Source organism: Stenella coeruleoalba (assembly GCF_951394435.1).
Source record: "Stenella coeruleoalba genome assembly, chromosome: 16".
Lineage (NCBI taxonomy): Eukaryota > Metazoa > Chordata > Mammalia > Artiodactyla > Delphinidae > Stenella > Stenella coeruleoalba.
This window is the reverse complement of record NC_137162.1, coordinates 35016643-35043876: the sequence shown is the minus strand read 5'-3', so window position 1 is coordinate 35043876 and position 27234 is coordinate 35016643. Positions and strand designations below refer to the sequence as shown.

The following is a 27234-nucleotide window of genomic DNA, read 5'->3' as shown; positions in this document are numbered from 1 at the left end:
GATTTAGACCATGGAAACCCTGAGAGACTGTGACTTTTACTCCAGTGCTTAGAAAACTGTAGGGCGTCACCTTACTTCTTAAGCTGGGAACAGCAAGATGTAGGAATTTTCATTCCTACCCTCCAGTCCAACCCTGAGCTGAATGGTGAGAGAGACTTCCCAGGATGTAGCATGGCAATGATACCTACAGAAACAGTCATTTTCAGGGTTCTGGAATCTCAGTCTACCACTTTTGTCTATAGGAAAGAAAGACAGGATTTTTGCATTCACCTACACAGAGACAAGGGGGGAAACAAGTCAGTAGCCATCTCAGCCCTTCCTTGTTTTCATAAAAGTAGCTCCTGGTAATTTCATTTTAAAAAGGGGGATCTGCACCTTTAAGAAAAGGAAAACCATTGTTTCTTCAGACCCTTTCTGACTTTGATGTTTGAGTTCTATGTGATATGACAAAACAGGGGGTAAAAAAGACACAGAAGTAGCAGTGTGGCTTTTACCACAGGAAGCTGTTTCCTCTCTAGTGCTGTATGTTGATGTATGATACCTTCCCTACATAGAGCAAAACAGAAGGACAGTCTGAACCATTCAATTATATAATAGTCAAGTCAAAATATTTAGTAGTATCAACTATTGAAAGGAGGCGGTTTCGTCTAACAATTAGTTACTTGTGTTTCAACATTTTCTAAATGACAGTTAAGTTTTAAATCCTGAAAAGAAGTGTCAAAGTTAAGATGTGTGATTTGTAAACACTATCCCAGTTTTCCTAGATCCATAGCAGGAGGTCTCTGTTAATTCGTGGCTCAGTGGGCTCTCACAAACAGCAGCCCTGACGGAGTCCAGCCTGCGGGCTTGTCTTGTTCAGCCTCACAGGTGAATGCAGGTGAGAGCTTTCCATCCTCCACACAGGCCCTGCCTCGCCCTAAGTATTAACATTAGTACTGTTCACATACGCAAGCAGTATGACGTCTGCGGGCCTTCCAGCTTCACCTTTGTTGCCAGTTATGGAAAACTTGACTGATTCTAGAAAATAGTAGCCGTTTAAAAATATAGTCTTAATGATAATTACAACCTTAATTGTCGTAATCACCAGTACCAGGAAATACTGTAAGCTGTAACTGCACGTTCTTAAAGTCTTTTATGTATAATCTGTATTATTTTTATATCAACAGTCTTATTCATCATCTGTTTTTATTTTATAGTCATACCCCATGGTATTGCAGTATCGACCAAGAATTGATTTTGGTTAGACCACGGGGCCTAGATCCCACTGAATGAATCCTGCACTACGTGTTTACTCATCGACAGACTGCACAGTGAACGGTGTGTGGACTGGAGGGACACAACCAGATTTTCAGCATGCGAATAAGGCCATTGTCTGTCTCTAAATTGTCAGTTGCATTTTTGTTGTTTCTATTAAGAGCAAACCAAGTGCCATTCTGCTACTGAACCATCTGCATAAGGTATCTGTGCTGTCTCACAGTGTACAATACAAGTCATGGTTGAAATCAGTTAGGCGTGCAGCCAGGATCCAGCCTTCTGAATATTTTGCTTGCCTGTTCCAAGATTGTTCTAATGTTTGATTACACTAGTAATATGGCTCAATCTTTGTGGTGTTGCAGTTTTCACATACTTACTATTTGATTAATTCTTGTTTAAGTAGAGTACTGTACAAGGAACTAATTATTATATCTTGAAATTATTTTGTATGGGAAATATATTTAGAAAAGTGGTCCTTGAGCCACTGTCCTGTTCTCAGTAAGCTTTTTGTGTGCAAAATAGTTCACTCTTGAGTGTGCAAGTCCTTTGGGGAAGAATTCCAATTGTTCTTTACATTAGAGCACATATAATTGTAGGCATTTTGAGTCATCTGTCTGTGTAGTCTACCAGTCGCACAGGGAGGGCCTGTTCACCCTCCAGAAAACGTATGTGACTTCCTGGAGAGCTGAAGTGAGATTCACAGCCATTTGAAATGTTGGCAGCTGGTCACATTTACTTCTAACAAAATTAATGTGTAAGTGAGGTTAATCCTTCATAATGCCTTATGACGAGCGGGTGCTGCCTCATGAAACGCCATCGCCGTCGTGTAGCCCACTTGACGTGTGCATTGTTGTACTGTGGCTCTTACCTAATGAAGTACATTGTTTCCCTTTTTCAGTTGGCCTTAGGTGTGTGTCACTGTGGCATGCAGAAGGTTATGATGATTTAAGTATTAGGATTTTTAGAGCAGGTAACATTAGCTATTTTATGGATTTCAAAAATCTCAAAGCAATTGTAGATTAAAACTGTTAGTAACCTGTCACATTTCCAAACCATACGTATAAAATAGACAAAATGCAGTGTAATAGATAAATATGCTAACCAGAATTAATGGTTTGAGGATATTTCATTTTAGATCCTGTAGTAATCAGGGGGAAATGGGATTATATTGTTTTATACATAAGTTCTTTAAGGTCAGAGCTATGATAATGTCCTTGATTTTGCATTTTTTTTTAAGTCTTCCACTCATTTTGAGATGAGTCTGCAAGTCAAAACAAGTCTTGTCACCTTAAATTATATGAAGAACTTCATTTTAAACCTCTTAACATTTACATTATTTTTCATAAACTTCTTTGGAAATTAAGTTTTACTAATTGCTTTGAAACTTAGGCCTATTTCCTCAGTTTCAAATTTAACCTCTGAAATACTTAGGAAATAATCTTGAAAGTTAGGAAGAAATATTTGTTCTAGAAATCTGACATGAGCACAATCTGTGTGTTACACACATAGTTTTTATACTGTATACATAGTAGATGTGCTACATTTTCCAGTAAAATGTATCACAAGGTAATGCCTTCTGAATCTCAAAATGCTTCTTAGAAATAAAACAGTGTACGACCAAGAAACACATACAAAATACAGCTAAATCTTGATGCATTTCACAATATAAAAGGCTGAAAGGTCATAATTATCTTTTCCTTATACCTTTGTTTTAAGTCAAAAAGTCTAAAGTTTTCTGTTGTTTTTGGCCTGACTTGTGAAAAAGGTTATGGCAATACTTTTAAAATTTCACTTTGTTAGACTGTGTTTGTGCTTGGAGGGGCTCACAAAGAGAATTTAAAAGGCAGATTTTTGTTAACTCTTTAAAAATGGTTGGCACAGAACGTTACCCTAAACCAGAAACTGAATTTACTCCCCAGCTACAGAAATTACTTTGCTACGCTGTCAAATGCAGTTCCCTGACATCTCTAAGAAATTTTTAGATTTCTTGTAAACTTGTCACATCTAGGTCAGTGATTACTTATGGAAGCTGATTTTAATTAACTCAAAATAAATTGAGAGTGCATTTTAAAAACCACAAATGAGACCTGGATGTTTTTGGGTCCCCAGACAAAACTTGCAGCCTTAAATGAGTTTTATATACATGATCTCATTAAATTTGGCTTGTTGCCTCATCTTATATAGTGTCACTGTTTTCCAAGGAAATATATAGGAAGCAATTATGGAATTGAGAATACTTTTATATAAACTTCCTTTATTTAATGTTAATATATTAACACTTTTATTGAAATGCAATGGAATATGTGCCAAAACATGTGAAAACCTTGCATAAAGAAGGGCATCAGTTATATGGGGAAAGGTACACGTTTTATGATGGTCTTGAATAATGTGGTATTACTATTAGAACCACAGACTTCTTCATATATATTCAACTATGGTTTTCTAAGTATGGGACTACTTTCATGTCTAGTAATACACTAATCCCTAGTTAATTATCCCGAGTCAGGTTGTGGAATTTGTAAGAAACGAGGTATAGAAAAATTTACAGGCAAAAATATACAGGTGGTTAGTTTTACAAACTTGGGGTGCTAATAAGATAAACTCCTTATACAAATAGCCTATAGGAATAATCATCTGAATCTGCAAAATTGGAGAATAAAACTAAATTAAGTTTTTCTTTAATCTCTTGTTTCTTAAGCGACAAACTGAAAGAACTTTACTTCCATAAAGGATTTTGTAATCTGTTTTCTCTGCTTTAGATATGATAGATGTACAAGGGTCAAGGAACCTTGGATCTAAGGAAGGCCTGTGCTTTCTTTATAGATATCACTTTAACGGAAGTAATCACATTAGTTAATAGAAAAATCCAAATATGGCCCTTTCTCCAGATTAACAGAATACTTTTAAGTATAAAAACAAATAAACTAAAAGATTCACTGATGAGGTAGGATTAGGTCATTCAGTCTGAGGTCCAGATACCTTGGGGTGATGTCTTTTAACTACTTTTAGAAAAGTATTTTTCTTTATTCATTAAAAATCTGTCCCATATTAATATGCCACATTTTATAAATGTAATGAGTTTGCTCAACTATGTGTAACTTAAAATGATTCTTTAAGGGAAAAAAAGTATGTTATATAACATTGTGAACTGTTTAGCTTTACTGAACTATTTAAGAGAAAGTGCCTCATTGCTAAAGTGCGTTTCTGTTGTAGATTTACTGCATAAATTTTGCGTTTTCTGTCCCTGTCTCTTATCAATGGTTTTGTATCTAAATAGGCTCTTGTAAGTTAGAATAATCTCTTTTTGAAAGATTTTCATAAGAAAATAGTTATCACCAAAGACATTTTACTGTTAGTAACCATGTTAGAGAGACAGTTTAACTGTTTGGAGGTTGGAAATTTTTAGACTGCAAGTTACTTTTTATATAATTAGGCAATAACCTTGAGTAATTGCTAAAATATCACCAAAGAAAGGCTTTAAACTTAATTTTCATGGTAAGATCAATCAAATGCAGGTTTTTCTTGCAATAATCAGAACATACTTCCTTTCAGCTATGTTTCTTGTTTTTCCAGCACCATCTGACAGATCTTAGGAAATCCTCAAAGGTGAAAAAGAGATTAACCCAACAAATAGCCTCCCTCTGGATGAAAAGTGGGAGAAAGACATACTTTGAAAAGAAAATTGAAATTGAGATTTTAAATTCTAATTTGAGAAGCTTTTTATTCCATGGAGGCGATACAGACTAAAATTATACTTATTTAGTTCCTGGGTTCTTAGTAATGTGAGAAATTTTATTACAGACAGACTTTGGTAAAAGTGCGGACATGCTTACTTGTAATAGAAAATAGTGCATTCTGTTGGATTCACATAAGTAAATGCATTTTCTGTATTCAAAAGCAGAATTTTCCTAAAGGCCTGTGGTTTTTTTTAAAGTAACTCTTTGTCTTGTTTCTCAGCAATGACTTTGTTTTTAGAGTCTAGCCATACAGCCAAATTCGGCAAGATAAGCCCCAGATGAAGAGCATATACACCAGGTTAAGCCCTGTCCTCACACCGATCTTTTGGGGAGCCCATGCTGTGGGCCACCTCAAGTAAAGCTCACATTATGAAGTCTTCCTGACAGGCCACCTGGTAAACCGCATTGGATCGGCTAAAGATGGATGCACTCCATTGTATACTCTGGTTTACCATAAGGAATTTTCCAGCAGGCTGTGCTTTATGCCAGTGAGATATAGATATTGGTTGTGGGAATTACAAAAATGAGTGAGTTTGCCATAACTTTAATTTTCTGGGTTAGAAACATGAAATGCTATTATTTTAAGATATATACCTATCCCTACAGTAAGGAATATAACATGTCTGCAGATCTGGTTTATAAAAATTGAAAAATATTAAATATACTAGAAACTCAAACCCTTTGAAAGCACAAAATAACCAACTAATTCTGGATTTACTTGATATACCTAGTTCGATAGTATTTTGTTGAAAAAAGTTCAGATTGAAAGTTCATTAAAATGTACTCAAATATACATTACAGGGTTTTCATAGTTTTTTCTTAAAACAGTGGCATTTTCCCAAATAATTTAAAAGTGATTCTCTTCCTAATGTAATGTAGTTTTCACAAGTAGCGTGTTTATTTGCTATCCTTACTATATTTTCAAATAGAATTAAAATGCTCGAGCACTTCCTTTTCAGAAAGTTACAAAATTAAACAAAAATAAATTATTTAAATGCTCATTAGAATGTGTCCAAATACTTGTTATGCCCCTTTCTCTAGGATTCAAAACTTGAGTCATTATTCAGAAATGCTTTTTAATTTTAATTACCTTTAAATCTAGAATCAAGTGAAACATATTAAATACTGGGTCCAGTTTTCTTCCATCGTTCAGAGCTTCATGGAGTAAGAAACTAATCTAGTACAAACTGAAGATTAAATATTTCTGGGCAGTGCAGAGATAGTGAATAGATTATGTATCCGTGGACTTCACATCAGTCCAGCAGAGCAGGAGTTCTGCACATTCGAAATGGAACGGGATCAGCCTAACGTTGTTTGGGGTTGGTTTCCTTTCGCTGTATTTGTTTGAGTGGGGATGGGGGCCCAAGTGTCCTTATGAAGCTGTGGTCGGCAAGAGCTTGTGGGGGGAGCACCAGTGTTGTGCTGCGTTCCTGCATCTGGCAGCACAACAGCAAGCACCAGTTTTTAATAGAGTAGCCCTCACACTAACTAAAACCATCATAGACGATACTGTACAGTTATGTTGCTAATTTTCCTTTGAAATATAAAATATTTTAAGTTTTTTTTTTTTTTTTTTGGTCAAAAGTGGTAACATCTTAATACAAATAAAAACCTTTTTGTGGTTGTAAGATTTAGCTTATAAATCATTCAAATTGAAGTGAAAGATTACCAGGTCATTGTTAATGACTTAGTCTATTAAGAATATATGTATTTTTGTAAAGGAAAAGCACTTGTAGATATTTAATCAGTACTATATGTCTGTTTTGCAGAAATAAAATGCTGCTTAGAGATTCTCTTTAAATATTTTTTATTTTTGTGCTCAACTGTATTTTCTGTTGATCTATGGAATGTTCTGTACAAAGCTGTATGGTTGTACTGTTGGGCTAGACACTTTTGTTTTTTAAGATCTGGACTTAGCCAAGTATATTTGACCATGTTAAAAATAGTATCTTTGTTATTAAAATTTTGATTGCGTAATTTATTGCTGTCTGTCATTCTTCATTATCAGTAGTTGCAGATCATAACCTTCATTTAAAAGTTTCCATTAAGTATTACTGTAGCCAATTTTATGAATGTTTGTTGAATATTTGAGACGATAAACATTTTCTAAAGATTTCTGAACTGTTTACATTTAAGATGGCAGACTGGCCCTCGAATAACACTTGAGGTGTGTGTCCACATACACTTTAGAACAATTTTTTCTGTTAAATTAATCTAATCCATATCATCTTCTGAAAGTAACTGAGTACCAAAGAAAGGCCCAAGTGATTTGAAAGACAGACTGCTTTCTTCAGCTACTTAGGTAACAGCTTTGTTTTATTAATAACTTGCCTGGGGAATTCTAGTTGGGCTGAAGACAGACATTCAAGTCAGAAGGTTGTGATGATTCATATCTCTGCCCCATTGTTACAGTGCCTGAAGCTTTGTCCTAGGTTAGTGATACCATGGAGGTGGCTAGAGACCCCAGGCGTTCAGCGAGGTAGGAAAGCGGCATCCTCTGAGCAAAACTCCCTTCACCTTTCAGCATCACCCTTCGCAGGCTGTTGCAGCGTGGGAAGGAACTTGGGAGGACTGTACGTGGAAAGTGCTCAAAACGTAGCCCGTTTTACTTTTACCCCGCGTCAGGGGCCAGAACAGGGGAAGGCCTCAGGGAAGGCTGGAGGACACAACCAAGGAAAAAAGGAAACCGTTTCCTGCTAATCAGTCTCTGCCACGCCTGCACTTGAGAACGGAGCCAGTTTACCCAGTTCTTAGTGTTTTGTCAACACAGGCTCAGCTCTGATCTTTTCACCAGTTTAGAAAGTTGTGGAGGAGTCTGCACCCCAGGTGAGTTTAAGAGCCAGCCTCTGCTTGTTGTGTGGCCAAGGAATTTGCTGACCGTATTTCGCTGGAAGCCATGTAGAGTCCGGCTTGACACCCAAACCCCTGCTGTGGGATTTGGGGTGCCAGGATTACCATCAAATGGAGAATCATGCCCAGAAAGAAGAAACAGCAAATGATCGCCCCCCACCTCCCAAAGCTCTGCTCCTACCGAGCCCAGTTCAGAAGATCCCATCAACTCCAGGAGGCTGCTGCTTCTGTACCACTTAACACTTTTATCACAACCACAGTAATTGATGTTTGTTTGTCCTCCCATTAGATTATGAGCTTTGAGAGGGATGTTGACAGTCATTGTGGTATATCCTCACCCTCAGAACACGATTTGCATAGTAACTGGCACCAATAAGAACAATGTAGTGAAAGAATCCAGATTTCGGGAAGCAGAGGCAAAGCTAACAAGTCTCTAGTCAATTCCCCAGTAGTCTCCTGACCGTTCCTCTTCTTATATGGACATCAGTCATATTGGATTAGGGCCTCACCCTTATGACCTCATCAACTTCAATCAAAGGCCCTATCTCAAAGACAGTCACATTCTAAGATCCTAGGGTTAGGGCTTCACTGTTCAGTTCATAACAGCCACGTGGTGCCCCATAGACCTGGGTTCACATACAGGCTCCTTCTGTGGTGTGACTTTGGGCAATTAACTGGTTGAGTCTCAGTTTCCAAAAGCAGGAACAAGATCCCTATCCCATAGGTTTGTGGAGGAATGAGAGGCCACAGGAAGTGCTCAGAGCAATGCCAGTGGAAACAACAAAGAACAGCACAGCCGTTCTCCATCTCCATCTGATCATCCACAGATTGCAGCCCGGTGTTACCCAATGTTCTCTCTGATTTGCCGGGAGCTAAAATGCCAACAAGTAACTCAAATTTTGCTTACCTAGAGCTATTCCAATCACATGGCCGTTCATAAACTCTATTCCCACTGAATGTACTAATAACGTGTAAAGGATGCAGCACAGGGTCTAGCACATACTTTACAAGTGTCTTCCCTTACTCTCACCCATTTAATCATGAGAACAGACCAGTGAGATAAGAGCAAAAATAAACAAATGGGACCTAATCAAACTTAGAAGCTTTTGCACAGCAAAACGAAAAGACAACCTACAGGATAGGAGAAAATATTTACAAATGATTCGACTGATGAGGGCTTAATTTCCAAAATATACAAACAGCTCATACAATTCAATAACAAAAAACCCAATGGAAAAACGGACAGAAGGCCTAAATAGACATTTCTCCAAAGAAGATATACAGATGGACAATAGGCACATGGAAAGATGCTCAACATCACTAATCATCAGAGAAATGCACATCAAAACTACAATGAGGTATCACCTCACACCGGTCAGAATTGGCCATCATTAAAAAATCTACAAATAATGCTGGAGAGGGTGTGGAAAAAAGGGAACCCTCTTACACTGTTGGTGGGAATGCAAATTGGTGCAGCCACTATGGAAAACAGTATGGAGGTTCCTCAGAAAACTAAAAATAGAGTTGCCATATGACCCAGCAATCCCACTCCTGGGCATATACCCAGACAAAACTATAATTTGAAAAGATACAGGCACTCCTGTGCTATTTACAATAACCAAGACATGGAAACAACCTAAATGTCCATTAACAGATGAATGGATAAAGATGTGAGATATATATAAAATATATTCCACTATATATATATATATATATATATATAAAAAGGAATATTACTCAACCATAAAAAGAACAAAATAATGCCATTTGCAGCAACATGGATGGACCTAGAGATTATCATACTAAGCAAAGTCAGAAAGGGAAAGACAAATACCATGATATTACATGTATATGGAATCTAAAATATGAAACAAATGAACAAAACAGAAACAGACTCACAGATATAGAGAACAGACTGCCAAGGAGGTGGCGGGGGAGAGGGAAGGATTGGAAGTTTGGGATGAGCAGATGCAAACTGTTATATATAGACCGAATAAACAACAAGGCCCTATTGTACAGCACAGGGAACTATATTCAATATCCTGTGATAAACCATAATGGAAAAGAATATGAAAAAGAATATATATGTATAAATGAGTCACTTTACAGCAGAAATTAACACATTGTAAATCAAGTATACATCAATAAAATTAAAAAAAAAAAACAGACCTGTGAGGTAGGCACTCTTAGCCCAATTTTAATGATGAGAAAGTGATCTAAATAACTTGCAATTACCAGACATGTATTTGGATCTTCTCCGTGGGCCTGTCTATTCCCTAGGGCGAGTCTGTTGTCAGGGGCCCTGGCTCTTTGCATCTGAGAGCTGAGAGCTCTAGAGAAGCTTATGCTCAGGCCTTCTGGCTGCTCCAGGATGGATCGCACAGAGGATAAACATTTGGCAGCCAGTACGTGCCTAAGATGACTGTGGTCGAGATGTTTTTTGAGCACCCACTGTATACCAGGAGCTGTGTGAGACGCTGGGGATCCAAGTGGTGAGCCGAACAGATTTCACCCTTACGCTAACTGAGCTTCCAGTATGGGAAAGAGATACACGTGAAACAAAGACCAGAAATACATAATAAAAAGAGGGGTAAGTTGTCTGAAGAAAATAAATTCTATAGGAAAGAATGGGAGGTCCAGACCTTTCTGAGAAAATGGCATTAAGTGGAGATGAGAGAGAAGCTGCAGCTGGCCAGGAGACAGTATTCCTGAGAACGAGTAAGAGCAGGGAGAACTCCATGCTGCCCAGCCACCTGCGGGAGGTGGAGAGGGGAGGGGTGACAAGGAGGAGAAGAATGGGAGAGTATTCTGGAGAAGAAGGCAAGGGGCTGGGTCATTTAGACACTCTTAGGTCCCCTTGAAAACCTATTTTATTCTGAGCACAATGGGAGGGTTTTACACAGGAGCTTGACAACATCCTGTTTACATGTTCAAATGATCACACGGGGAGCCTTGTGGAGAATAGATGGTAAAGCATAGAAGCTAGAATAGACATGGGAACAGGCTAAAAGCCTACAACAGTAGCCCAGGTAAGAAAAAGCACCAGGGTCCCAGACCAGAGCCATGGACCTCAAGATGAACCTAACTGGCGATGAAGAGAATAGGGTTTCTTTGCACATATCACCCCCACCCCGGCTGCAATGGGCCTAAATTTAATGAAACCTAAGTTTTTAGGTCACAGGTGAAGCTCTGGATGGGGGTGGGGAATTCAGACCAAGAGGGTGGGAAGGAGCCACGAAACTGAGAGGAACAGCTGCACCCAAACTCCCAGCACTTCCTTAGGAAGCCCGGAGTGGGGAGGGTGGCCGAAGCAGCGGGAGGATGTTTGGATGGGAGAAAAGGATCCTGAAAAGCCTGGTAACCAGGGCTCCCACGGACCCCGCTGCTCTGCCAGGCACCCACCTTTTCCCCGCCAGGCACCTCCTCCCCACTAGAGGCCCGGCCCCACCCCCTGGCTCAGGATGCAGGATGCCGTCCTCAGGAGCTGCTGCTCTCCTCCCACCAGAGGTGGTCCTTGCCCGCTCCTTCCCCGTAACCCTTTACACAGCCCTGTCCCGTCACGGGCATGGGAGCAATGCGGCCCCAGACTCCAGTAAGGGCTCTAGCAAGGGGTCTCCCCCTGATTAATGGATGGGTGAATTACATATTATCTCCTCAATGGTGACTGAGACCCTAATGTAAACGTGACACTAAACCAGCAAAACTCACGAGATGTAATTAACACACCTACTTCTTGAATCTGTGCCTCTCACAGCCCCCTTCCACTGGATGAAAACATCAGTAGCCCCGGAACTTTCTCAGCACACTTTAAATCACAAAATATGGTCTCAACTGAGAAATCAGAAAGTCCAGTTCAGTATATTGATCCATTGCTCACTATTTTATTGCAAGGTTACACTTCTTCCCTGTTCCTAACTAGGGCCCAGAAAAGGGTTACCTACTTTCCAAAACTAGAGGGTGGTGGTCCCTCCTTCCCTGATCTGTTCTCCCTGGTTTGGGTACACACTTGGTGGGGAAGGAGGGGAATCTGAGAACAGCAGAGCAGCTTGCAAGCTGGCCCCAAGCAATCGACCTGACTGATGCTCAGAGCCCCCCCTCTCGCAGTACTCTTTCTGGGTTCTTTGGAGGGTCCCCTCCAGAACCTTCAACCATCACTCTCCTTGCCAGGAGCCGTGCCTGTGTCAGTGGGCTGTTCCTGGTGCCCCTGACCTTCTATGCCAGCGCTACAGCCCACAGCCTCTTACTGCAAGGGGCTTCCTCTTCCACAGGCTGTCGTCTTGTACAGGGTCCATTTAAGTGGCTCCCTGCTGATACTCTTGCTGCAGGTCCCTTACAGGACCCCCTATAGGCCACGTAGCACTGACCCACAGTCAAGGACGAGTCTGTGTTTTTAACAGCCCCGCAGGCCCTCTCGCCCTCTGCCCTCCCCAATGGCTCCAGGCTGAGAGGCATAGCCTCTGGCCTCTAAATTCTTGCGGGTGTATTGACTCCAGGCCAGTGTCCCCACAGCTGCAGTATCGGATACCAAGCCTTCCTGGGGTGCTGTTGAAGCCCCGCCCCCCAGAAGTGGGTGGAGGGGTCAGCACCCTCCACCTCTCCGCCTTGAGGAAGGGTGTGCGCAGCCCAGCTCACTCTGCATAAACGCTCCCTCCTTATCTCCTGCAGTATTTCTTGGAAACTGTGAAGGAGAGTGCACCAGGTGACCAGAAGCCTGGGTGGTTTCTGATCACTGGGTCTGAGCAGACTCCTCTCTCTGCCTTCCCTCCACCATGGCTCTCTCCCTGGTCACCCTGTCCAGAGACAAGATGGCACTCAGCCTGTCGGCCACAACACAGCTCCTGATGATGCCAGCAGATTGAAGAGATCCGCCTGCACTCCGCCTTGCAGCATCCAACCCAGACTGAGAGACTGAGGCCCTGGCACCAGCCCTGGCCAGACTTTTCCAAAACAGCTGCCCCCTGAGAGATGAGGGCTGGGCTGAAGGGAGGGAGAGTGAAGTCCTGTCTGAACCACCGGAGTCCAATTCAGCCGCTGACTCTCTGAGTGAGGACAGAGTGACCCAGCCAGGGCCTGAGAAGGAGGAAGCGAAACCAGCATTGGGCGCTGTAGGTCCTACAATGCCGGAGGCTCGGCCGCCTGCCCGTGAAGTTGGTACCAGCTGTTCTGGGCTGGTCAGTACAACCTACCAGCATCCAGCTGCCTTGATTTCTCAAGCTCCCTACTGGGAAGCAGTTGGGTGATCAGCAGCTAGAGGGCTGGAAGGAGTGTTCTGGGAAGTTCTCCCATTTGGGCAGACCAAGAAGGGAGATGGAATCAGCCCAAGGACAGTGTCTCTCTCTGGCTGTTAGGAATGTGCTCACTGAAGAGCGTCTTGGAGCTGCCAGTGGGGGTTTCCAACCGAGGCAGACCCGGAGCTCCAGGTTATATGGAGTGGTGACAGAAAGATGAGCAGAAATCCAGGAGTGGAGCCAAGGAGGGCTTCACTCCCAGTTCAGCCATTCCCCAGCTGTGTGACCTTGGGCAAGTCACTTCCCCTCTCTGGTCCTGCCTTGGCTACTTCACCCTGTACGTCCCCATTCTTGTGACACTCATCTCAACTGCAGTTGTGTGTGTAGCATCTGTCTTCCCAGCCACGCTGCAAGCTCCCTGAGCACACAAGCCAGTCTGTGTGATTCAGCTCTACATGGGCCTGGCCCGTGGCAGTGCTCGAGGAGAAAAGAGAAACCTCAATGAACAATATGGGCAGCAACCCTTCTATACTATGAACTCACAGATACTGTCCTTAGTGGAAGAACGTCTGCAGTACCACCGTCATCCCTAGACTCGGGCAAGAGGGGCCCCTGCCCTGGGCCTGACTTTTAAAAGACCCTGCATGCACCAGCTCCAAAATACAAGACTTTTTTTTTTCCTTTTTGGTCTTTTAAGAAACTTTTTGAAAAATTCAATAACCAATCGAGTGAAAAAGAATTAGGGAAGAGGAACATGCCATCTAACTGGGGCTCTCAGGCCACGGGATGCTGGAGGGAGGGGCTGTGGAGGATCTTGGTCTCTTCCCTGGGAAACTAGAGAAGGGGGTGCTGCTTGGTTGTAGTCAGATACCCCAGATCACCCCAAGTGAGTGTCCAGACAGACAGACCGCTGTACCCCTTCCCTTGCTTCTGTTGGGTGGGGTAGTTTGGGGAGGCCCTGGCTCCCTAAGGAGCCTGACCAGTCAGTCTCCATCCTAGGCTCAGGTGGCTTCCAGTGGGTCCAGATAACCTGAGGATTATCTCATTAATCCTCATAATAAACTTATCAGGTCTGGTTATGGTTCCCATTTTGTAGATGAGGAAACTAGCTCAGAGAGGCTAAGTAACTTGCCTGAAGTCACATAGCTAGTGACTGTCAGGGATGGGATTTGAACCCAAGTCTGTCAGATTCCAGAACTTATGCCTTTAACCACCATCACTTCTAATAAGCAACAACTGTTCATCTTCTATGTGCCCGGCACTGTTCTGGGTCACGCACGCCAAAGCATCTTCCTGGCATTCGTTATTCTGAAAAGGAGAGCCCAACACGTACCACAGACTTCTCAGCTACTGAGAAATATCAAACAATTTCAACAGCAGTAGGGGTATATTTGTGATAAATTAAGTGAAGAGCCCCTCTCAGAAAAGGAAATATAAAATATCAAGGTGCAGGACTGGTTGGAGGCTGCTCTAGGAGAAGGGATGTAGGCCATCAGGTCTGCTCAGTGTGGAATAGTGAAGAGAGGGCGGGGCACAGGGAGAGGGGAGTGGAATCTATAAAACAGTGCAAAGCCAAGATGAGGTGATCTTCAGCAGAGCCATCTCTCCATCTCCCACAGGACACAGATAAATCCAAACAGTATTTTCCATGCCCAACTTATCTCCCCCCTTAGCAGAATTCAACAATGGTGACCATTGCTTCTTTCTCAAAAAAATTCTTCTGGCTTTCATGACACAACTCTCTCCTGATTCAAGTTATTCCTCTCTGGCCAGCAGGGAAGGGACTAAGTGGAGGCAAGTGAAACGTCTAGGGTACAAAATTTAAGGAGGCATTTACTCTCAAGATCATGCAAATGCTTCCCTCTTCTGCTGCATCTTTAATTGTAGACATTCCCCCAGACTTGGCCCTGTGCTCTCTTCCCTGGGAGATCTCACCCAGGCACAAAGCTTCAATGACCACGTCTATTCAGAGGACCTACAGATTGATCTCTCCAAACACCATCACTCCTCTGAACTCCCGAGCCAAACAGCCCACAGCCCACTGGGAAACCCTTCTTGGCTGTTTCAAAGACATCTCAAACTAAACATTCTCAAAGCAGAATTTAAGATACCCACTCCCCAAATAGTCCTTCCCAGTGCCCCCAGCCTCAGTGAATGGTTCACCATCCATGCAGTTGCCCATACCTAAAACCCTGGGGTCATTCTTGATACAATCCTCTTCTTAATCCTCATCCAATCCACCAAGCACTGTCTCTTTATCTCCTTAATATTTCTTCATGAAGCTTACATCTTGTCTACCACCACCCTAGTCTAATCTACCATATTCTCTTAACTGGATGTCTGTAAAAGCCTTTTATCTGGTTCCCAACATGGGCTTTCACCACACAGACACCCTCATGCCCATTCTCTATGCTGTTTCCAGAAAAATATTTTCAAATCGCCAATCTGAATATGTCACCACATCCTCTAGCCTCCCACAGCTCCCCTCCCTTGCTCAGAGCCTTTTAAAGGCTTCCCATTGTTCCCTGGATAGATCAAAATCCTTAACATGATCTATGAGGATCTTCACGTTCTGGGCTCTGCCCGTCTCTCCAGCCTCATCTTGCCTCATGCTTGGTCATTAATAATTCGGCACCCAATTCCAATATGGGTTGGTTCCCACAACGACACATTCTCTGTGGCACCAGCTGGGTGGGTGTCCTACCATTTAACTAAACTCTGACACTATCTATCTGGAGATAGTGGTCACCTGTGCTTCTGACTGACTGGCTACAGATTGGAGGTTCCAAAGTCCCCCTTTTGGGGTTTGATTAATTTGCTAGAGTGACTCACAGGACTCAGAGAAACATCTTACTTACTAGATTACTAGATTATTATGAAAGGATATAACTAAGGGACAGCCATATGGAAGAGATGCATAGGGTAAGGTAGAGGAAAAGGGCATGGAGTTTCCATGCCTTCTCTGAGCAGGCCACTTTCCCTAAGCCTTCAGGTCTTCACAACCATGGAAGCTCTCTGAACCTCATACTTCTGAGTTTTTATAGAGGTTTCATCACATAGGCATTATTGATTAAATCATTGGCCATTGGTGATCAATTCAACCTCTAGCCCTTCTCTTCTCCCTGGAGGTCAGAGACGACTGAAATTTCCAACCCTCTAATCACACAGTTTGTTTCCCTGGCAACCAGCTCCCATCCTTAGATGCTTTCCAAAAGTCATTTCATTAATATAAACTCAGGTGTGGTTAAAAGAGGTTTGTTATAAACATTAAGACACCCTTATCACACTTATCACTTAGGAAATTCCAAGGGTTTTAGGGGCTCTTGGGGGTGAAAACCAAATACATATTTCTTATTATAAATCACAATATCAGTCATGATATAGAAGTTCCACCCAGACCCACCTGGCTTTCTTCTACCCCTTGTCCTTGCTAGTTTCTCCCCATTACTGAGCCTTTGCTTATGTCTTTCCTTTACTTAAGTAACTTCAGACAACCTTTCACTCAACTTAGCCATCATTACCTAATTTACCCAATTTACCTGCCCAGCTAAACTCGGGAGACCCTTCAGAGAAATCTTTCCCGACTTCATGACCTGGTTAGCCCTCCCTTAAGAGGCCCAGCACAGTGCCTGACACATTGCAGGCACTCCGGGAACATTTACTGAATGATTGAATTAAATAAATTCAATGTAATGTATGGAAGAATTCAATACATGTTTGGTGGTTTGAATTTGACAATGCCTACAGGGCTTCCATAAAACAGAGTCTGACTGAGGACAAATAGCACCGAATGAGAACCATCTGACACTCATTTCATGGTACTCATTTCATGGTGCTCAGATCAGATAACTCGGCCAACTGTGGAATTTATGGGGAATTCACGAGAGGGCTGACAAAGAGATTGGCCAGTTACATTCTGTGGTCAATTATACTCCCATCTTGTTCTGTTTGCACTCTTCACTAAGAGCTACTTTTCCTGGTACTTCGTTTTTACGACTCTTCACCCCTCCTTCCCTTTTTCTCTCCTATGTGACTTTCAAATGACTTCACTATCAGAAAAATCAGTCTAATGATATGCATGCCCTTTGCTCTAGACATCCCAGCTGAAGGATTCTAGCTTATAGAAATGTTATTATTGCAAATGATATCATACAAAAGAATATTCGCTGCAGCATTTTTATAATGATGAGAAAAGAGAAACAATATAAATGTCCACAAATAGAGAACTGGATTAATAAACCCATACTATGGCACTGTAAAGAATGCAGTAGATCTGCATGCTCTGATGAGGAGAGTTGCACATCTTAATTTAAAAGGGAAAAAGTTGAAGCACAGTATGTACATTATGATCCCTCTTCCACAACTGATATATGAGTATATGTTTGTAAAAGCATGGTGAAAAATCTGGAAGGATACACATTAAATTGTAACAGTGGTAACCTGTGAGGAAAGAGTTGGAGGGACCTTGGGAAGGTAAACTCTTTTCTTGCCTTAGACTCCTCTGCATTATCTGAACTTGTGACAAAGGCATGTGATATTTCTAACTTTAAAACTCCAACAATATAGGTAATTCATTTACTTGTTTGTTTACTATCTGTCCCCCTCACTAGGATGTAAATTACATGTGGTCAGGGACTTTGTCCATCTTTTCTTGTTGCCAGACTCCCTTGTCAGAACAGTGCCTGACACACAGAAAGTGCTCAGTGTATATTTTTAATAAATGATGGATCTTTTTTATTTTAGGCCATGCCACGCAGCTTGCAGTTCCCTGACCAGGGATCGAATCCCCGGCAGTGAAAGCACGTAGTCCTAACCGATGGACCGCCAGGGAATTCTCACGATGGATCTATTTTTAAAAGAAAATGGCATTTTAACAAAATTAACAAAAGATGTCTTCCACATCCCCTCCTGCTGTGTGTCCTTGTCTGGGAAATTGGTTGGGTGCTGAGGAATCTGAAATTTTCTGTATCCACATCATAGGCCCTGAATCAAGGTTGGCCTCTTATCCACATCATTGATTCTCACAGCAAATGAGTTGAAAACCCACAAGGTCCTCCACTAATGAGTGTAGAAAAGCCCAGCAGGTTCAATGTTTTCAAGTGATAAAGCTTCAAATGACAAAGAACTGGTGGTTTTAAGAGAAACCTTGAAAATGAAATAAAGTTCATCCATTCAAAAAACAGGAGCTAAAGCAGAACGCAATGAATAAACAAGGAAGAATGTGCTGTCACATCACATGTTCAGTAATGGAAAGGTCACGACTGTTTAACCACCAAATAGTTTAAGCAGGTTAGAAGAACTGAACAAAACCACAAAAGTATAATAGATTATAGCCTAAGAAAAGATCTGCAAAAATACGTACTGAACTGTATTTTGTGGTACTGTTTCTTTTTAACTTCTCTTTTGCTTTACTGCAGAACACATAGCAGTGTAAAGGAGATACATGATCTCAAGGACACGTGGGCTGTCTCTCCTTTTCTTCATTGCAGTACTCCTAAAGTTGAGAAGCCACAGTGCAGAAAGGGAAATTGGTCAAGCCAAAGCCAAAGCATCCTAAAACTTAGGGGTTTCCACCTTTGGGCAATGGGGGAAGGGAAGGAGGGAGTATGTTTGTCCATATCACCTAAACTGAATTGTTCTGGGTTTGGGAATGCTCACTTCTTGCACGTCACAGTTATATAATCTATAACTTCTGTGATTTGGGTTTTTTCCTTCCTACATCAACAGGCTATTTGAGATGTCAGTGCATAGTCTGGTCATTGCCAACCAGAAAGATACTCAATGAATTCTTAATGGAAGAATGCAGACACACTTGATCCCTATTGAGAGGTGGGGGAAAATGTAATTTGTTAACTTAACTGCTAGAAGCCAATGCAAATAAAATGCTAACAGCCTAAAGAACTTCCAGCTCAGTATCTGATTATTTTATACCTGTGATCTTTATTCATAAAAGAGAAATCTACTGTCTTTCCAGCATCTTTTCCTGTGACAGCAACTTAATGTGATCACATCCAGTGTGGGTGAAAGTTAAATATTCCTTAAAAAATAAGTTTACAAGAATACATCTTAGGGGACTTCCCTGGTGGCACAGTGGTTAAGAATCCACCTGCCAATGCAGGGGACACAGGTTCGAGCCCTGGTCCAGGAAGATCCCATATGCTGCAGAGCAACTAAGCCCGTGCACCACAATTACTGAGCCTGCGCTCTAGAGCCCGCAAACCACAACTACTGAGCCTGCACGCCACAACTACTGAAGCCCGCGCACCTAGAGCCCATGCTCTACAACAAAATAAGCCACTGCAATGAGAAGCCCGCATACTGCAATGAAGAGTAGCCCCCGCTCATCGCAACTAGAGAAAGCCTGCCCGCAGCAACGAAGACCTAACACAGCCAAAAATAAATAAAATAAAATAAAATAAATTTAAAAATACATCTTAGAAGTACTGAATACAGAAGGATGTGATTAAATTTTATTTTAAGGGGAATATTTACAGAATAATAAAATAAGGCATGTGGTTTGAAGTGGGGAGGAAGCAAGAGAGAAATTTTCACTTTTAGCTTCATTCTGTTCTATATTGTTTGAATTTATTTCAAGGATCAGTAAATACATAAACATAAAGGGATAAAAAGTAAATTCAGAAAGGAAACAATCTATAGTTTTCCCCAAGTGCTGTAGCTAACATTGTCCCATAGGTCCCTTGGAATCTTTCTCAGGAAATCATTTCTCTCCCCATGAGGGTCAGCCAGCACTTGGGACTTCTCTCCAATTGTCCTCGATAAAAATCAGCCCAAGGTATGATGGCAGATCAAATCTGATCTCTCCCGGCAGACTGGGAAATTTACAGGGAACATTTGAACTTTATCAGAGAACGAAATTTGAAGTCACAGGAAAGAAACTGGAGGAGGAGGAATTGTAAACTGTGAAAATATTACTGAAATGGAAATGGGGGGAGATGCTTATAAAATTTTAAGCAATGTGTTTTGATAAGGTAAGAGATCATATGCAAAACAAACCCAATATTTGTGGTTAAGAGCACAGGTTTTGTGGTCACAGAGACGTGGTACTAATCTTTCTCTGCCAGTTGCCATTTGGGCAACTTATCTGCCTCTCTACGGCTCACTTTCCTTTTTTCTTTTTTTTTTTTTAATCAGTTGGGTATAATGAAAAGACAGTGTTGCTCAGAGGAGTACATAAAAGTGCTCAGTAAAAGTTAGTCATTAACAAAATCTACAGACACAGTGCAATTCCTATCAAAATTCCAATGACATTTTTTACAGAAATAGAACAAAAAATCCTAAAATTTGCATGTAATGACAAAAGATCTCAAATATTCCAAACAATCTTGAGAAAGAAAAACAAAGTTGGAGGCATGATACTTTCTGACTTCAAACTATATTACAAAGATACAGTAATCAAAACAGATACATAGATTAATGAAACAGAATAGAAAGCTCAGAAATAAACCCACACTTATATGTCAATTAACTTACAACAAAGAACATACAATGAACATACAATGTGGATTGTGTATTCAAGAATACACAATTATAAGCCAGGGATGGGGAAAGGACAGTCTCTTCAATAAATGATGGTAAGAAAATTAGACAGCCACATGAAAAAGAATGAAAGTGGACCACTATCTTACACCATACACAAAAATTAGCTCAAAATGGATGGAACTCTTGAAATGGATAAAAGACTTGAATGTAAGACCTGAAACCATAAAACTCCTAGAAGAAAACACAGGCAGTAAGCAATTTGACATCAGTCTTGGTGATGATTGTTTGGATTTGACATCAAGAACAAAGGAAACAAAAGGAAAAATAAACAAGTGGGACTACAGCAAGCTAAAAAGCTTCTGCACAGCAAAGGAAACCATCAATAAAATGAAAAGGCAGCCTTCCAAATGGGAGAAAACACTTGCAAATCAATACCTGATAAGGGGTTAACATCTAAAATATACAAAGAACATTTACGATTCAAGAGCAAAAAAAAAAAAAAAAAAAAAAGTAATAATAATAATCCAAATAAAAAGGTAGAGCGTCTGAATGAATAGCTGTTTTCCAAAGAAGACATACAGATGGCAAACAGGTACATGAAAATGTGCTCAACATCACTGATCATCAGGGAAATGCAAATCAAAACCACAATGAGATATCACCTCACACCTATCAGAATTATCAGAATGGCTATTCTCAGAAAGACAAGAAATAACAAGTGTTGGCTAGGAAGTGAAAAAAAAGGGACCCATGTAAACTGTTGGTGGGAATGCAAATTGGTGTAGTCACTATGGAAAACAATATGGAGGTCCCTCAAAAAATTAAAAATAGAGCTACCACATGACTCAGAAGAATACAAGCTTCCAAAACTGAATCAGGAGCAGACAATCTGAAAAGACTGAGCATTAGTAGTGAAATTGAATTTGTAATTTAAAAAAAGGTCCAGCAAACAAAAGTCCAAGACCAGACAGCTTCACAGAGTAATTCTACCAAACATATAAATAAGAGCTAATACCTATCCTTCTCAAACTATTCCAAAAACTGAAGGGGTTGGAACACTCCCAAATTCATTCTACAAGGCCACCATAACTCTGATACCAAAACCAGACAAAGACAGTACAAAAAAAGAAAATAAGCCAATATCTCTGATGAACATAGATGCAAAACTTCTTAACAAAATAATAGCAAAGCAAATCAATAATATATAAAAAGGATCATACACTATGATCAAGTGGGATTTATTCCAGGCATGCAAGGATGTTTCAATTTTTGCAAATCAACATGATACACCACATTAACAAGAGGAAGGATAAAAATTACACCATCATCTCAATAGATGCAGAAAAAGCATTTGGCAAAATTCAACATTCATTCATGATAAAAACCCTCATCAAAGTGGGTATAGAGGGAACATATCTCAACATAACAAAAGACATTTATAACAAACCCACAGCTATCATCATAGTCAAAAGTGAAAAGCTGAAGGCTTTTCCTCTAAGATCAGGAACACAACAAGGATGCCCACTCTTGCCACTTCTTTTTAAAATAGTATTGGAAGTCCTAGCCACAAGCAATCAGAAAAGAAATAAAAGACATTCAAATTGGAGGGGAAGAAGTAAAACTGTCACTATTTGCAAATGACATGATACTACATAGAGAAAATCCTAAAGTCCCCACTAAAAAAAAAAAAAAAAAAGTATTAGAATAAATGAATTCAGTAAATTTGCAGTACAAGATTAATATACAGAAATCTCTTGCTTTTCTATACACTAACAATGAACTATCAGAAAGAGAAACTAAGGAAATAATCCCATTTACAATCGCATCAAAAAGAATACCTAGGAATAAACTTAATCAAGGAGGTGAAAGACCTAGCCTCTGAAATCTATAAAACACTGATGAAGGAATTTGAAAGTGATACAAAGAAATAGGAAGATATTCTATGTTCTTGGATTGGAAGAATCACTATTGTTAAAATGTCCACAGTGCCCAAAGCAATCAACAGATTTAATGCAATCCCCATAAAAATACCCCAGAGAGGAAACTTGTACAAGCTTCTTAGATAGCCTCTTCCACCAGAGGGCAGACAGCAGAAGCAAGAGGAACTACAGTGCTGCAGCTTGTGGAACAAAAACCACATTCACAGAAAGATAGACAAGATGAAAAGGCAGAGGGCTATGTACTAGATGAAGGAACAAGATAAAACCCCAGAAAAACGACTAAACAAAGTGGAGATAGGCAACCTTCCAGAAAAAGAATTCAGAATAATGATAGTGAAGATGATCCAGGACCTCGGAAAAACAATGGAGGCAAAGATCGTGAAGATGCAAGAAATGTTTAACAAAGACCTAGAAGAATTAAAGAACGAACAAACAGAGATGAACAACAAAATAACTGAAATGAAAACTACACTAGAAGGAATCAATAACAGAATAACTGAGGCAGAAGAACGGATAAGTGACCTGGAGGACAGAATGGTTTAATTCACTGCTGCAGAACAGAAAAAAGAAAAAACAATGAAAGGAAATGAAGACAGCCTAAGAGACCTCTGGGACAACATAAACACAACAACATTCACATTATAGGGGTCCCAGAAGGAGAAGAGAGAGAGAAAAGGCCCGAGAAAATATTTGAGGAGATTATAGTCAAAAATTTCCCTAACATGGGAAAGGAAATAGCCACCCAAGTCCAGGAAGCACAGCAAGTCCCATACAGGATAAAGCCAAGGAGAAACATGCCAAGACACACAGTAATCAAATTGGCAAAAATTAAAGACAAAGAAAAATTATTGAAAGCAGCCAGAGAAAAACGACAAATAACATACAAGGGAATTCCCGTAAGGTTAACAGCTGACTTCTCAGCAGAAACTCTACAAGCCAGAAGGCAGTGACATGGTATACTTAAAGTGATGAAAGGGAAGAACTTACAACCAAGATTACTCTACCTGGCAAGGATCTCATTCAGATTTGATGGGGAAGTCAAAAGCTTTACAGACAAGCAAAAGCTAACAGAATTCAGCACCACCAAACCAGTCTACAACAAATGTTAAAGGAATTTCTCTAAGTGGGAAACACAAGAGAAGAAAAGGACCTACAGAAACAAACCCAAAACAATAAAGAAAATGGCCATAGAATATACATATTGATAATTACCTTACTCATGAATGGATTAAAAGCTCCAACCAAAAGACAGAGGCTTCCTGAATGGATACAAAAACAAGACCCATATATATGCTGTCTACAAGAGACCAACTTCAAACCTAGGGACACATACAGACTGAAAGTGAAGGGATGGAAAAAGATATTCCATGCAAATGGAAATCAAAAGAAAGCTGGAGTAGCAATACTCATAACTGATAAAATAGACTTTAAAATAAAGAATGTTATAAGAGACAAGGAAGGACACTACATAATGATCAAGGGATCAATCCAAGAAGAAGATATAACAATTATAAACATATATGCACCCAACATAGGAGCACCTCAATACATAAGGCAACTGCTAACAGCTCTAAAAGAGGAAATCGACAGTAACACAATAATAGTGGAGGACTTTAACACTCACTTATACCAATGGACAGATCATTCAAAGTGAAAATAAATAAGGAAACAAGCTTTAAATGACACAATAGACTAGATAGATTTAATTGATATTTATAGGATATTCCATCCAAAAACAGCAGATTACACTTTCTTCTCAAGTGTGCACGGAACATTCTCCAGGATAGATGAAATCTTGGGTCACAAATCAAGCCTCAGTAAATTTTAGAAAATTGAAATTATATCAAGCATCTTTTCTGACCACAACACTATGAGGTTAGAAATGAATTACAGGGAAAAAAAACGTAAAAAACGCAAACAAATGGAGGCTAAACAGTACATTACTAAATAACCAAGAGATCACTGAATAAATCAAAGAGGAAATCAAAAAATACCTAGAGACAAATGACAATGAAAAAAATGATGATCCAAAACCTATGGGATGCAGCAAAAGTAGTTCTAAGAGGGAAGTTTATAGCTATACAAACCTACATCAAGAAACAAGAAAAATCTCAAATAAAGAATCTAACCTTACACCTAAAGGAACTAGAGAAGAAGAACAAACAAAACTCAAAGGAAGCAGAAGGAAAGAAATCATAAAGATCAGAGCAGAAATAAATGAAATAGAAACAAAGAAAACAATAGCAAAGATCAATAAAACTAAAAGTTGATTCTTTGAAGAGATAAACAAAATTGATAAACCACTAGCCAGACTCATCAAGAAAAAGAGGGAGAGGACTCAAATCAATAAAATTAGAAATGAAAAAGGAGAAGTTACAAAAGACACTGCAGAAATACAAAGCATCCTAAGAGACAAGCAACTCTATGCCAATTAAATGGACAACCTGGAAGAAATTCTTAGAAATTCTTAGAAAGGTATAACCTTCCAAGACTGAACCAGGAAGAAATAGAAAATATGAACAGACCAATCACAAGTTATGAAATTGAAACTGTGTTTAAAAATCTTCCAACAAACAAAAGTCCAGGACCAGATGGCTTCACAGGTGAATTCTATCAAACAGTTAGAGAAGAGCTAACATCCATCCTTCTCAAACTCTTCCGAAAAATTGTGGAGGACGAAACACTCCCAAACTCATTCTATGAGGCCACCATCACCCTGATACCAAAACCAGACAAAGATACTACAAAAAAAGAAAATTACAGACCAATATCACTGATGAATACAGACGCAAAAATCCTCAACATAATACTAGCAAACAGAATCCAACAACACATTAAAAGGATCATACACCATGATCAAGTGGGATTTATCGCAGGGATGCAAGGATTCTTCAATATACGCAAATCAATCAATGTGATACACCATATTAACAAACTGAAGAATAAAAACCATATGATCATCTCAATAGATGCAGAAAAACCTTGTGACAAAATTCAACACCTATTTATGATAAAAAAAACTCTCCAGAAAGTGGGCATAGAGGGAACCTACCTCAACATAATAAAGGCCATGTATGACAAACCCACAGCAAACATCATTCTAAATGGTGAAAAACTGAAAGCATTTCCACTAAGATCAGGAATGAGACAAGGATGTCTACTCTCACCACTATTATTCAACATAGTTTTGGAAGTCCTAGCCACGGCTATCAGAGAAGAAAAAGAAATAAAAGGAGTACAAATGGGAAAAAAAGAAGTAAAACTGTCACTGTTTGCAGATGACATGATACTATACATAAAGAATCCTAAAGACACCACCAGAAAACTACTAGAGCTAACCAATGAATTTGGTAAAGTGGCAGGATACAAAATTAATGCACAGAAATCTCTTGCATTCCTATACACTAATGATGAAAAATCTGAAAGAGAAATGAAGGAATCACTCCCATTTACCATTGCAACAAAAGGAATAAAATACCTAGGAATAAACCTACCTAGGGAGACAAAAGACCTGTATGCAGAAAACTATAAGACACTGATGAAAGAAATTAAAGATGATACCAACAGATGGAGAGATATACCATGTTCTTCGATTGCAAGAATCAATACTGTGAAAATGACTATACTACCCAAAGCAATCTACAGATTCAATGCAATCCCTATCAAATTACCAATGGCATTTTTTTACAGAGCTAAAACAAAAAATCTTAAAATTTGTATGGAGACACAAAAGACCTCGAATAGCCAAAGCAGTCTTGAGGGAAAAAGGGGAGCTGGAGGAATCAGATTCCCTGACTTAGGACTACACTACAAAGATACAGTAATCAAGACAATATGGTAATGTCACAAAAACAGAAACATAGATCAATGGAACAAGATAGAAAGCCCAGAGATAAACCAATACACCTATGGTCAACAAATCTATGACAAAGGAGGCAAGGATATACAATGGAGAAAAGACAGTCTCTTCAATAAGTGGTGCTGGGAAAACTGGACAGCTACCTGTAAAGGAATGAAATTAGAACACTCCCTAACGCCATACACAAAAATAAACTCAAAATGGATTCGAGACCTAAATGTAAGACCAGACACTATAAAACTCTTAGAGAAAAACATAGGAAGAACACTCTTTTATATAAATCACAGCAAGATCTTTTCTGATCCACCTCCTAGAATAATGGAAATAAAAATAAACAAATGCGCTGATTCCAAAAAAAAAAAAAAATACCCAGACATTTTTTCACAAAAGTAGAACAAATAATCCTAAAATTTATATAGAACCACAAAAAACCTAGAATTGCCAAAGCAATCTTGAGCACAAAGAACAAAGCTGGAAGTATCACCCTCCCTGACTTCAGACTGTACTACAAATTTACAGTAATGAAAAGAGCATGGTACTGACATGAAAAACAGACACATAGATCAGTGGAACAGAACACACAGCCCCAAAATAAACCCACACATTTATGGTTAATTAATCTCCAACAAAGGAGGCAAGAATGCACAATGCAGAAAAGTCAGTCTCTTCAGTAAGTGATGATGGGAAAACTGAACAGCTACATGTAAACTAATGAGATTAGAACATTTCCTCACACCGTATACAAAAGTAAACTCAAAATAGATTAAAGACCTAATGTGAGAACTGAAACCATAAAACTCCCAGAAGAGAATATAGGCAGAAAACTCTGACATAAATCGTATCAACATTTTTTTTACATCTTTATT

The 27234-nt window shown here is 39.9% G+C and overlaps 1 protein-coding gene across 2 annotated transcripts in view; it reads left to right on the top strand.

Annotated features, from left to right (window-relative positions):
• PCGF5 (polycomb group ring finger 5) overlaps positions 1-6968 on the top strand; it is a 114431-nt gene extending 107463 nt beyond the window's left edge. For both annotated transcript variants that reach the window (XM_079900086.1, XM_079900085.1), the window contains one exon: positions 1197-6968. In XM_079900086.1, coding sequence (XP_079756212.1) covers positions 1197-1244 — 48 coding nt within the window. In that variant the 3' untranslated portion in view covers positions 1245-6968. The remainder of the gene's footprint in view (positions 1-1196) is intronic.
• Positions 6969-27234: the final 20266 nt, after the last annotated feature.